General features: G+C 35.6%; 2 protein-coding genes across 9 annotated transcripts in view; one reads left to right on the top strand and one right to left on the bottom strand.

Annotated features, from left to right (window-relative positions):
• The window catches only part of METTL21A (methyltransferase 21A, HSPA lysine), a 60,240-nt gene extending 53,998 nt beyond the window's left edge, over positions 1-6,242 (top strand). Inside the window, exon 4 of the mRNA XM_042995194.1 lies at positions 6,043-6,242. Within this exon, the coding sequence (XP_042851128.1) occupies positions 6,043-6,053 (11 nt within the window). The 3' untranslated portion in view covers positions 6,054-6,242. The remainder of the gene's footprint in view (positions 1-6,042) is intronic.
• CREB1 (cAMP responsive element binding protein 1) overlaps positions 1-13,618 on the bottom strand; it is a 60,766-nt gene that overhangs the window by 34,389 nt on the left and 12,759 nt on the right. For 3 of the 8 annotated variants that reach the window (XR_006220902.1, XM_042995185.1, XM_042995180.1), the window contains exons 2-4: positions 8,848-8,969; positions 2,980-3,126; positions 2,158-2,199 (exon numbers count right to left, since the gene is read on the bottom strand). Coding sequence is in view for 7 of the 8 variants with exons in the window: in XM_042995185.1 (XP_042851119.1) it covers positions 2,158-2,199; positions 2,980-3,126; positions 8,848-8,961 (303 nt within the window). In the remaining variant the exon portion in view is untranslated. Of the gene's footprint in view, positions 1-2,157; positions 2,200-2,979; positions 3,127-8,847; positions 8,970-10,658; positions 10,884-12,656; positions 12,865-13,618 lie in introns of those variants that run through there. The other 5 variants (XM_042995181.1, XM_042995184.1, XM_042995183.1 and 2 more) reach the window with 4 other exon arrangements.

The following is a 13,618-nucleotide window of genomic DNA, read 5'->3' as shown; positions in this document are numbered from 1 at the left end:
GATCAATAAAAATTCATTGAAGGAATGAATTTAATAATTTAAGGTAACATAATCCATAAATCCTGACATGTTTAAGCTGCACTGTATTAAAAATGCTTTCAAAATTAACAAAGGAAAAGTGAAGATGCCACTGTTAACTTCTATCCATTTGCATAAATCCCATTATTTTGAGGGGATTCTGACATAATCTGTGAGACATGATAATATATATAAGGATAAAGGTAGGGCACTAATGTCAAGTCATAAATGAAACAGGAGTACAGCATAACTTCTAATATTTGTAGACTAAAAAATATAAAGAGATGCTAATATCTAACTCTCACATCAAGAGAAATGTGTCTTGTAGATTTTGAAAAGGCTGTTCTACACTACTCGTATTTTCCCATCTAGAAGTTTGAGGGACCATTTCTCTCCTTGTTTGAACATCTCTTCTGATGTACACTACTTCCTAATTACTAATATACTAATCACAGTTAACCAGCTGAAATGGCCATTAAAGTCTAATATTCTCCCTGGTTATTTTCCTTTAAAGAAAAAAAATAAAATAAAAAATTTAAAGAAGTAAAAAAAAAAAGTTTGTGTCTCTCTATTCATAGAATTCAGGCTTTCAACGATAAGCATAGCCCACCTCAACGGAAAAATGTGCTCTTGAAAAGATGAATAAGTATTTCTATAAAGTTAACAGCCATGCAACCCTCAGATCCAAATTATTACTGTCACAAAGATTAAAATTAAAAATAGAATCAATAATTAAATATCACATATTATGACCAAAAATTATAATTTTAACAAATTTGGTAATTTTGGTGTATTCTTTATAACACACCAAACTCTTATTACAAGTGAAAAAGAGAAAGTGATGAATCTATGTCTTCTGACTAGCAGGTCAGGTTCTTTCTACTGTTATCAAGAAGAAAACATGAGTGGGGAATTAGTAATGGCACAGTATAGAAAATAGTAAGGTAGCATTCAATGAAATAAAAACTGAGACAAAAGATAGGAGACTACTGTTCAGTAGTGCGATTCCACAGAAATACCAAATACTTCGATTGTCACTGGGACAACACTGTCTCCATCTTGTTAACAAGTTCGGTCCCCAGTGTCTTTCATTATGGAAATTCATATACCTTGATTTTTTTTTAAGTTTATTTATTTATTTTGAGAGAGAGAGAGAGAGAGAGAGAGAGAGAGTGAGAGAGCACGTGAGAGTGGGGGAAGGGGCAGAGAGAGGGAGTGAGAACATCCTAAACAGGCTCTGTGCTGTCAGCGTGAGCCTGATGTGGGACTCAATCTTACAAACTGTGAGATCATGACCTGAGCCGAAATTAAGAGTCAGATGCTTAACCGACTGAGCCACCCAGGCGCCCCTACCTTGATGTTTTCACATGAAAACATTTTTTCCCCCCACATAAGTGTCCAAGCAAACCAAAAGCACCAGAACAGAATGAAGTAGAGGTAGGGAACAGTGGCTAAATGACTCAATAGTATAATATGGCTGACTGGATCTAGTATGTCCTTTGAGGACATTAACAGAACGCTTCCAGAGCAGAGGAGGTACTTCTCCCTCTACAAATATCAATCAGTCTGGCTACCATACTCAAGGAAAACACAACAGCTCTCCTCCACAGGAAGATAGCAAGGATGGTCAGGAGCAATCAGAGATATACCATATAATAAATGGCTGAAGGAAAACAGACATTTGTTTAGTCTGGGCATTTTTGTAAAGTAGAAGGGTGTGGGAGATAAGGGAGAGGGAGTGGTCCAACAGAAAAGGAATTAAATTTGCTTAACCAGTTTCTGAGGATGGAACTGGGACCACTAAATAGAAGTTTTAGAAAGGTATATTCTGGTTCACTACAGGAAGAACAGTTTAGCAATGACCCCTATTTATAAACTGTTTAACTCAGGAGACACAGCTTCCTTTCTCAAAGTAATGCTGGACTACCATTTGGAGGAGAGAAGAAAGGATACACAGGGAAATTAAGCAACACACTAAGGGCTGGGCAGGTTAACAAGTTCGGCCTAGACCTAGAAGATCTCTAAGATCTTTATGCAAACCTTAAACTGCATGTTTATAGAAGGAAAAAGACATAAAGAATAATTTCTCACCTTCCTTTCTAAAAATAGTTCTCTCCAAATCTAGGACCTAGGACTCACCTGAGTTCCGGAGAAAAGTCTTTTTAAGTCCTTACAGGAAGACTGTGAAGCAAAAAATATGAAATGGGAGGCTGGGGTTATGGCCTACTTGAATGAACGTTCAAGTCTTTTTTTTTTTCTTTCAATAAGCTCACTGCAAAGATGTATACTGCTCTAGGTTCCAGTTCAGCAGTCACCTGCGGAGCTCTAGGTGCCTTTATTCCCCATGGATTCAATCCAAAGGAACAAGGTCTCCAAAGAATTAGGTAACGTGCATAGTGTAATCCCTGACCCTTAAGGTGAACTTTCTGAATATACAATTATTTCAAAGTTATATACTCCAACTTACATGCCTAGACATAGCTGGTTTTACAATGCTTTAAATGATCTCAAAATTCAGGTAATAGCTTAGGTAAGGTTATTAATTTTGACAAGGGTTTAGTTTTTTCCAATGGCACATTTAGAAAATAATTACTAAGTTATTATTTTTGTATCTTAATTTTCCTGAACTAAGGTATATCAGGTTAGTCTTTCCCAAACATTTCCACTTTATCCCACATAGTTAATGATTTCCCCAATCAATTCTTTTTCCTCCATATCTTAAGAAAAAGTCTTTTAATTAGGTCTGTTCTTGTGTGTGTGTATATATATATATATATATATATATATATATATATATATTCCTATACGTAAGGTGACTATACAGACGCAGCATATTCCTTACTGTAAAATGAAATAAACTTTGAACTAGATATGTATCTATTTTCATAACTACTGAAAGGAGAGAGATATGGCTATAAATGACAGTTACGAAAGTAGATGCAGAAGTTTTTATACACATACCTGAACTGTCTGGACTTGTGGAGACTGAATAACTGATGGCTGGGCCGCCTGAATAACGCCATGGACTTGAACTGTCTGCCCATTGGGCAGCTGTACTAAAGTTACGGTGGGAGCAGACGATGTTGCATGAGCTGCTGGCATAGATACCTATGGTGTTGAACATGGAAAAAAATTACCATCACAGATAACCTCCTTCGAGGTAGTCATGCTCAATATGCACCAATTTTTTAGCAGGAAAAAGATGACCTTTTTGCTAGATAAGTATTTCACTGGTGTGAAAGAAACTAATGATTAAATTTAATATTCTTTAAAAAAAAAAAAAAAAAAGGACCATAAATGCCCCCTCCCTTTCAAATCCTTCCAAATGACAAAAAACCAAAAAACTATTTTAATGCAGTATCAAAATTTGTAACACAGACTTCCTCTGAATACCAAATACACTTTAATTGTATGGTGCTTTACATTTTACAATTTCCTACCTGCTTTCATGTCCAGTTTCTCCTTTTGCTCTTCGAAGAAATCAAGACTGGGTAATAAGGATTATCTCCATTTTAGAGACAAAAACATCAAGTGCTCAAGAGATTAAGTAACTTACCCAAGGTCAAGAGATATGCTAGCTTTGAAGAAATATAGAAGTCTTCAGAATATTGTGTGTTAAATAAGCCATATTCTAAAATATACCTGCTCTCAAACTTAGGCAAAACTTCTCTAAGTCTAGAACAAATATACATCTTAAAATATACAGCATAGTTTTCTCTCTTAAACTAACTACAAGCATGCCTTTCATTAGTGAGAAAGTATGAATACGTATTATAAACTCAAAGTTCCCACTCCCCCAAATCAAACTGGTATGATACTTGGTATTCTAAGGATTTATTTTCCTCTTGAAGGAATAAAAGCAGAATTGAGGGAATATAAGAGATACTAATTTTCTCCTGAGGCACAAAGGCAATTTTAATGAGTCAATATCCAGGTTCAAAGGGTTCTTATGTCATATGTGTCTATTAGATGGTATTTACTGTTCCTATGTTTGAATACATTCAGGGATTCATTATTTTTTGTTCATTCAGTAAACAGTTATTGGGGACCCAGGTGCCAAGGGTGGTGTCAGAACTGAAACTACAAACATGAAGAAAATAACTGGCGCTACATGTGTGAAGGCATCAGGAAAAGAACATAAATAAGTATAATCCAGTGAAATAATAAGGCTTGCCAAAAGAAAAATGAACACACTGAGGAGAGCTACCCACTGGCACCTAAGAGGAGGGGAGGCAAGAATGTGAATTTGAAACAAAGAATATACGTTAGGTATATTATGACTCCCTGGGACAGGCACAGACTTTCAGGGAGAGAGGGATGGAAAGCAGTCAGCACTACTAGACTGACCACCTAAGTGTGTTACTTTATGAATGTAGGAACCGGGAAGAGAGAACACTGTAACAAAGGAAGGCTGGGGCTAGATGAGCTAGTCATGAAAAGCCACCTATGTGTCACCTTAAAGAACGTGCGTTTTTTCCTGAGACTGGGAAAGACACTGAAGAACTTTTGAACTCTGGAGTATCATGGTGAGGTTTGCATTTTAGATAGATCACTTCAGTGGCAGTATGAAAGATGTTCATTTCAGAGAAAGAAAAAAGTGGAGGTGAGGGGATTGAGAAAGATTATACAGTAGTTAAGGTGAGATGATAAAGCCAGAAGTAAAGCACTAGTGGTAGGGAGGGGGAATGAGAGAAGTGATTTAATGAAAATTCAGGAGGCAGACTAGAAAGGGCTTTATGAATGATTGGTTGAAGGAGGTGAGAGAGGAAATCAAGGATGACCCACATAATTCATGTTTGGGTAAAAATTGGTTAACTATGCCACCAACTGAAACAGAGAACACAAGAAGTAAGCTTTGGGGTGGTTGGGGGCGGGGCAAAGGGGAATGGTGGAATTGATCTGATATCCAAGAAAGTAGAGATTAAAACCATAAGCATCCATGTTTGGACAGTTAGGATGTCCCTCTTTATTATCATTTTCTCTCTGACTGCCATAAATCTTATCTAGTTTTACGTGGTTCTCAAAATGTGGTCCATGGACTGCCTCCATTAGCATTACACAGGATGCCTCTTTACAAAGTCAGAATCTCAGTGGACCCAAGGACACTTTCCCCTGCACTTAAGTTTGAGAGTCACAGCTTAAGTTACTCAGAATATCTCCTCTTAGTTCCATACAAAAGCTCTTCTGATATTTGAAGTAATTATTACATCTTCTCTATTTTATAGAATAAACGTAGCAAGCTAACTCAATGAATAATCCCTATTCTACCCTGATCATTCTATATACTGGCTCCTCTCATCATAAGTTTACAAACAGTACAGATAGACAAAGTAAGATAAAAATCACTTCTGTTCCTACCATCCACAGCGAATCGCTGTTAATATTTTTTGCTGTAGATATGTAGCTGTTTTTATAACATACTATCATGGAATCTATTTTATTTTTTGAATCCATTATAAATATCTTTCCATACCAGTAATAATTTTCTTTAGTGGTTCTAATGGCTGCACAATAAAATCACATACTTTGTTTAATAAATTCATTATTAGATATTTAGGTTTTCAAATTTGCCTATTACAAAAAGATTCAATGATCATCCTTTTACTTCTTTAGTTAAATCCATAAAAATTTACATTCTCATAGTCAAAACCAAGATTATTTTCCTTTCCACTTTAAAAAATCTCTGTTAAATTCTCAAAGTAAAATGAGGCCTCTCATTATTGTTGTAGATTGATTTTCTTCCTTTACTAGTTGGGCTGAAATTTCTTCTGTTCCTTGACCACTATAATCATGGATTTGACAATTTTTATTATATTCTGATATTAAATATGACAATAAAAAATACTGGGTATCAGACTTATGAAAGGAAACTATGACAAAAATGTGAAACGTATGTGTTAAGGACATGGATGAGCAAATGAAAAAAACTCTGTAATTAAGAATAAAAAAACCAAAACTATACAAACGGGAAGAGAAAGAAAACTAGCTTTCCTAAAGCTCAAACATCATGTCATTCTGTTCTAGGTCAATCCTAGAGGACTGCCTGATGAGGATGACAAATCAAACATACGCATGTAATTTTGCTCCTTCCTAATCTCCAATGAAACTTCATAAAATTGACTCTGTTTTTACAGGCATAATCACATGAGCAAAGAATGAGAAAGGCAACAGGAAGAGTTCTGGAGGCTGGAAAGATGGATGAATGGTACTAAAAAAGGCCAACTCATGAGGTAGATGCAGGGAAAGCCAGATTTGCACCACAAAATCCTTCAGAGGTTCAGGATCTAAGTAAGTCACCCTGGAAGGTGGAGTAAAGGGAGAGCTGAAAATAAGGAAGGCTGGTTGAAGGCTCTTTGAGAAGCAATTGGATCCCCTCTCCATAACTCCCTGTGGAAGAATAATTAATCTACTCCATGCTGACAGAAAAATGGAGATTTAATTTCTGGATAGGGGAAATTACACCAGACACTGCTGAAGGTGGGGTAACTAACTTTCAGTCTTCTTCTCTCACTTAGCTCCCAGGCCTTTACCCTGTAAGCAAGAGATTAGTAAAGCTTTCCCCGAGGAACTTAACCAACCACAAGGGGCTTGAATAAAGACTTGAAAGATACTGACATTGGGAAGGCCATAATCACCCTACACTGAAAGCTCACAACTTATAGGCATCAGGCCCCAAACATATCCAGAGCTTTGGGTACAGTTTTGCGGTCCCCTACTTGAAACCTGAGCAGACAAGCACAAATTATAAACATCTGAGGAAAGCTTCTTCTAACATTAAAGATGGAGAGACCAAAACAAATTGAAGGGCAAAAATCTATACAGAGAAAAATCTATATGGGGAGAAGAAAACTTAAAACCTAATTAATATTCTCAGAAATGAACGAAAATATTGCCTTTGTGAAACATAAACAGGATGCTATTAAAACACAAAAGGACAACAACAACAACAAAACACAAAAGGACTATTCAGAGAACAAAAGGAACTGTTGGAAACATGACAGCAGAAATAAAAAATTCAACAAATGGATTGGAACACGAAGCTGAAGAAATCTCCCAGAAAACAAAGCAAAAAGACAAAGAGAAAGAGGAAGGAAAAGAGAGTTAGAGAAACGATCCTATAGTGTAGCATCTAGATCACAAGGATCCTAGAGAAAAAAATCTTCAACCAAATAATTTACATTGCTCAGAATCGAAGACATGAGTTTCCACTATAAAAGGGGCCATTGAATGAATATATATATACGTATATATATATATATGTGTGTATATATATATATATATATACGTATATATATATATATATATATATATATGGCACAGTGGATGAAAACTATTTAAGCCAAGGTCCTAATAATGAAATGGTGAAGCACTGTGAAGAGATACCAGAGAGAGAAAAAAAGTGGTTTAGTCCTTTCAAACAGCAACACTGCTTGGTGATTGTGGATCAATGCCTTCAAACTTTGAAAGAAAAAGGATTTCTTTACCAAGACTTCTTTACCCAAACTTGCTTAAGAAACCACTGGAAAACGTGCTTTACTATGTCAAGAACACAAACTCGATTAAGAGAAAGACAGTAAGGGGAAAGGAATTTCCAGGAATGCATCATATAGCAGACTCAGAGGACAACCAGATCAGACACAATAGTGCCACCCAAGAGACAGATAAGTGGAAGGTTTTCATCACCAAGATCCCTGCTGGCACTGTACCTTCTTTTTACCAGGCCAAATGGTTGGATAAACCCAGACTCTCACCTCTGCATGTTTGCCTTGACCACGTTTTGATGAAGCCCTGGATTTTCCCCCTATGTTTCTGCACCTGCCTCATCCAAGTATTTACTTCACCCCCAGATATATTCTGCTTTGCCTTAACTCCTGAGGGGTGGAGGTGGGCCCTAGTAATAAGGAGAAAACAGACAGCAGCCCACTCCTTGTGACTCTCTCCTGCTGGAGCTCCAGTATTTGGCCCCCACTTTGGCTTAGTGTAGTAGCCCCCCCTTAGTCTGTGGTTAGCCCCTTATTCTCCAAGACCCATTCAAACTCAGGGACTCCCCTAGGAGGGCTTTTCAGTTCTTCAGGACGCTGAAGTTCAACATCCCAGAGCCTCTGCTAGGATTATATTCTTCTGGGAGCCTTTATCAGAAAGAGACAGTATCACACTCTTTTATCTAGCAGGTTTATGTCTTATATCAACTACCTTTCTCACTTATATGCAAATAATGGTTAATATTATTTAAAATATTTGAGGAAAAATACACCAGAACAAAAAATAAGGATGAGAGAATATGACTTTAGAGATAGAATGTTTAAGACAAAGACAAAGTTAAAGAATCGTGAATTATATTTAAAGGATACAGGAAACAAACACCATTATCATCCTTGAAATTTACTTGTGTGTCAGTTTGTTTATCCTATTTTTTAGTTTAAGCACATGGAAAACTTAGCCTGTCAGATTATCTAAATTCCCATGCCTCAGAATAAATCTGTGTGATATGAAAAAAAAAAAAAAACCGAAATAGTTAACATTACCAGGTTTTCTTCCTTGGTTTAAGAGAGACAATCTACCCATTATTAAAATGTCATTATTCTGAATCAGGTCACTACAAATAGATAACTAGTGTTTAAAAATACGGTTTTCTGTTATGTTACTAAATTAATTGTATCATTTCTAAAATTAGGCTAATAATACTAAGTAAACAGGAATTTTGATACCCTAAGAATGTCTCCGCTCGTTCTATGCTTATCTCTATAATAAGAACTAAATCTTCCTGTCTGAAACATACTCCTCTTAGAAGAGACATAACTTGGAATCTTCTCCATGTATTTTATATACCTGGGCTAATGTGGCAATCTGTGGCTGGGCTTGAACTGTCATTTGTTGGTTTTCAGCTTCTGTTACAGCCGCATCTCCACTCTGCTGGTTCTCTGCTCCAGATTCCATGGTCATTTAGTTACCTACAATAACATGGAAGAGTGTTACAAGCACTACAGTGCTTTGTGCTTTTGTGACTTTAAAGGCAAATTTCAGGTTATGAATAGGTATATGTACTGGTTACATTAGCAAATGCACTCAAATCTAGTTCAAAAAAAATAGTAACCTAGCTGAAATACTGTCAAACTCATCCAAATCTGCTGAGCTGTATAAGTTCTAGTTCCTTCAAAAAGGAAAAAAAAACAACCACCTGTCTTTTCACTTGTCACTTCTTCCTAACGGGACAGTATTCCATCTAGAAAGAAGAAGGGATTCCTCCCTTCCATGAATCTCCTCTATGAACAAGGGGAGGAGCGTACCAGTAAAACTGTAATTTTTTCAAACTGTACTAATTAGGTATGGAAAGAAGGTAGAGAGTAGAAGTGAGCTGATGACAGGGTCTATGAGATGTATCGGCTTCATGGTACCTCCTATGAGGGTATTCCCTCCTATTATAGGGAAGAAGCAGAAAATTATATGCTACTTCCACAGGAAATGTTGGGACAAAATCAGCCCAAGTTGTGGGGTATCGAGATAGAAAGGTGGGATAAACATCCACAGAGCCAAATTAGAGGCTGCAGACACTGCAAATATTAGTGTTCTGACTCCTCACCCTATGTATAGTGTGCCACACTACACATGCACACATACAGGAAACAAAACTGAGTAAGTTAATGAAGGCTGCTCTTTTTTACTTTGGGACCCTACTTTGCTGGTATATTTGCTGGGTAATCTGGCACTGACTGGGAGCATAGGTAAGCAGAGAACAATCCCTAGCAGCAGCTACATGCTGAGGAAAGATTTCTGACAACAGAAATAAATTTCTGGTAATAATTGTGTCTAAAGGATTCACAATCAAAGAGATTACTTCTTAGTTGTGTACCACTGTTATCATTTAGTGCCTGGCATATTACCTGTCAAAAATGAATTTACTAAAAATAATGACTACCTACTATGATTCCATAAATAACACAAAAGCCCCAATGCTTTTCCAGAATTTATTATATTTATTTTATAACTCTGAAATTGATAGATCATCAAAATTGTGACTGATCCTTATGTGATTATTACATGCCATCGTAATGTATAATATACGAATACATTTTGCCATCATTCAGAGTTCTAGAAAAAGTTTTACAAGTGACAGTTAAAAAAAAGGAAGTAAAAATATCTCTGTGGAAATGAGTATAAATAATATAGAAATATAGAATCCACAAAGGAGATTACAAATGAAAAGATCAACAGACTTAACTGCATAGTTATTTACAACATTCATATGACAAAAGACACTAAGACAAGTGCGTAGGGAGAAAACATCTGCATATATAATTGACACAGTAACATCTAGAATACAGAGAAACTACTAGTCAACAAGAAACTCCTTCCTTATTGACTAGTTCACAAAAATACATGCTCGAGAATATTCACTGTAGTATTTTTTGTAACAGTGAAAAACTGGAAACAAGTATCCATTATCAGAAGGACCATTAAAGAAATTACAACAATGAAAAAGGAGTCTGTACTATAACGACAGATAAAGCTTTCCAAGGCTGAGTGGAAGCGCAAGTCACAGAACACACCGTAAAGGAGAATTCCACTTATATAAAAAAACAAGTCACACTGTGTAAAACACGCTGTATGTAGGCATCGAACAAGTATGGGAAGTTACATACTAAACTGTAAGCGGTGGCTCTGGACAGAGGAAGATGTGGTGGAACTGGATAGGATGACGACTTTCACCTTGTACTTTTTACATAGTTTAGCATTTTGTTTTCTTCCCATCAGCATCACTTCAGAATTACTTGTACAATTTAAAAGATTTTAATTCCAGAAGTCATGAACAACATTTTGAAAACTATGAACCAAAAAACCGTATTTCAATCATGATTTTGAGATACCTGTTGAAAAAAAATTTTTAATCTCAGATATTTTTATATGAAATTACCATTTTTATTAAATCCTGCCTCAATTGCTTACCCCATATTTCTAAACAGCAGAAATACTATTCTTAAAAATTATCAAGTAACTTTATGATCACTTGTGATAACTGAGTTATATACTTACAGTCTGTGCTCTTTTAAACTAAAAAATTTAAGAAAGACATTAACAACAAGGCAACATCAACAACAAAATGGTTTCTGTACCCTAAATGTTGTCCATACTTTTGGTCAGCAAGAAAATAGCATGTGAAAACCACCTAATCGCAATAGCATGCAAGTGAATCCATTTGAGGACAAGACTGAACTCAGTCAAGCTAAGTATGGGCAGAAATCCATAAATTTTTCTCCGTCTTCTCCCCCATGTCATCATTTTAATGCGAATAAAGATAAATATAACTTTATCATCATACCTCCTTTGTAGACAGAGTATACACCAACCATTTTTAAAAAACTTTATTCCAGGCCACATTTTTTTTTTTTAAACCTGTGCTGTCATCTATATAGTTTCAATCCCCCATTTGATTAAAAGCAATCTAAGGTACGGATCATGTATCTTTTTTTTCCCCCATTATACAACATCAGGACTACTTAATTTTTTTCTGACATTTGAGGTATAGAACATCTTTATAACTTTTTGTTGCAGAAAAGAAAATATATTATAATAAACAAAACCACTAGTTAACATCAATGATTATAGCTACAAGGACACATTCAAAATAAGAATGGGACTTTCATCCTTCTTCCCTTCCCAACTAGGTAATATTCTTAAAAAACAAAAACAAAAACAAAAGTGTAATATTTTCAACAGGTAGGATTCTCTCATCTAAACTGCCACTGTTTTATTTTCATTTCTTTCATCCAGGAAGACTACCAGTCTTTTTCAGATAGGGGGACAGCCTTCTTAATGTTTATAACTCTTAGCTTAAGGAGGTATCAACATCTCAAGCAACAGCACAAATACTGTCTTTCATCAGAAAATTCTCAACGTGCTTTTCTCAAAGTGTAAGTGAGAATTGTTTAAGTAATAACAATTTGTTTCGGATTAGAAACTCACTGACTGAACTGAATCAGACACTATTTTACCATCAAGGTACTGAAATAGCAGTCTCTCAACTAGACTAAACTGACACTTAAAGTTGGTGCATTCTTTCTGGACTCTGAAAACTTTTGCTCTTTTTTGTTTGTATCTTCAGGTGGAGAGAGAAGAGATGTTAGAGTATCATATGTACAATCTTCAATTTTGCTAACATCCCAGGAGCAGTCTAGCCAGAAGTGCAGTATGCAGACACAGGATCAATGACTACAGCCAATATGTGGGTGTCCAAAGTCATTTGAAGAAAGGAGATTCTTAATTCATTACACAAATGAATGCTTTTCAGGAATACAAAAATTAAGAACGACTGAATACTGCTATGAAATAAGTAAAATATTAGGTACATATAAGCTTAGAGAGAATGTTGTATAAATACTGGGCCTGGAACATCAGTAACAGGATGGATCTCAGATATCACTGAAAATGTAGTATCAGCTTGACAGTCTGGGGGTTCTTCTTCCAATACTCTCACAATTATAAAACTCTGGGTTACTGATATTTAAAATTTGGAGATTTTCCTGATTTTTCCCTAAAAATTAATATAATCCTTTGGAAACCCTAAGTTTATAACAAATTTCAAAACAGTATCATGCCTAAAAGAATCAAAAATATTTAAGCCAATTCACAAGGATACATACCATTTTGCTATAATGTCTTCTAGAGTTCTGCCTCTCATTATGAAAAATAAAGTGAAGTGATTCTTTGCATTATTCACCCAATGTTCAGAGAAATAAACAATGCGGCTGTGAGTAGTGGGGAGAGGGAACCTAACACTTGGTGGGAAGCTGGATCTGTCACCAAGCAGTCACTGGAAAAATTAAACTTTTTGATTTTCAGTTTCCTCATCTATGAAAACAAGGAAGATGAATTAAAAAGAATTCTTTCAATTTTAAATGCTCTGACCCTGAGAAATGACACAAGATACATGTACACACACGTAATTATGCAGGCCACTTAATATAAATGAAGTATTTCCTTTTACTATATAATAATATTTACACAGTAAAAGAAGACAGATTCACTAGGAATAGGTCACCTAGCCTGCCTCTTGATCTTGGATTAGTACAGGGCTATTACCACTTACTGATTTATAAAATCATGAGAATGCAATACAACTTGAGATAATTAGCAGTACTTAAAAAAAAAAAAAAAAAAATGCTACGAGACCAGACTACTAGTCAACAAAGATTCTCTTTCAATGTTGGACAGCGTCTCTTTTATCATTACATTGCTCTGGTCACATTTATTGTTAGTAATCAACTAAATAGTTATTAAATAGTTTTATAGTCCCCTTTCTTAATTCTCAAAGAGGATAAAAAAGTTTTTCCTTTCCATCTTAGAAAGCTTCAAGAAATTTATCTAAGATGGTATCACTTTGTACCCTTTACATGGTAAAGACAGTAGATACTGAAAACTTCACAATGTAGTTTAGAAAAACATCCCAGTAAAGCGTCAAATGAGTGCTTCCATGACATTTAAAGGAAAGGAAAATGTTCTCCAATAGTCAAGAGAGTGGGGGAACTCCAAAGCAGCACTGAGGATGGACACAGAATTCAAAAATGTGAGGAAGGAGGGTAACTTTTCTGGTAAAAAAATGGTA

The sequence above is a fragment of the Panthera tigris genome, chromosome C1, assembly GCF_018350195.1.
Source record: "Panthera tigris isolate Pti1 chromosome C1, P.tigris_Pti1_mat1.1, whole genome shotgun sequence".
In the NCBI taxonomy this organism is placed as follows: Eukaryota; Metazoa; Chordata; class Mammalia; order Carnivora; family Felidae; genus Panthera; species Panthera tigris.
This window is presented reverse-complemented; position numbering and strand designations above follow the sequence as displayed.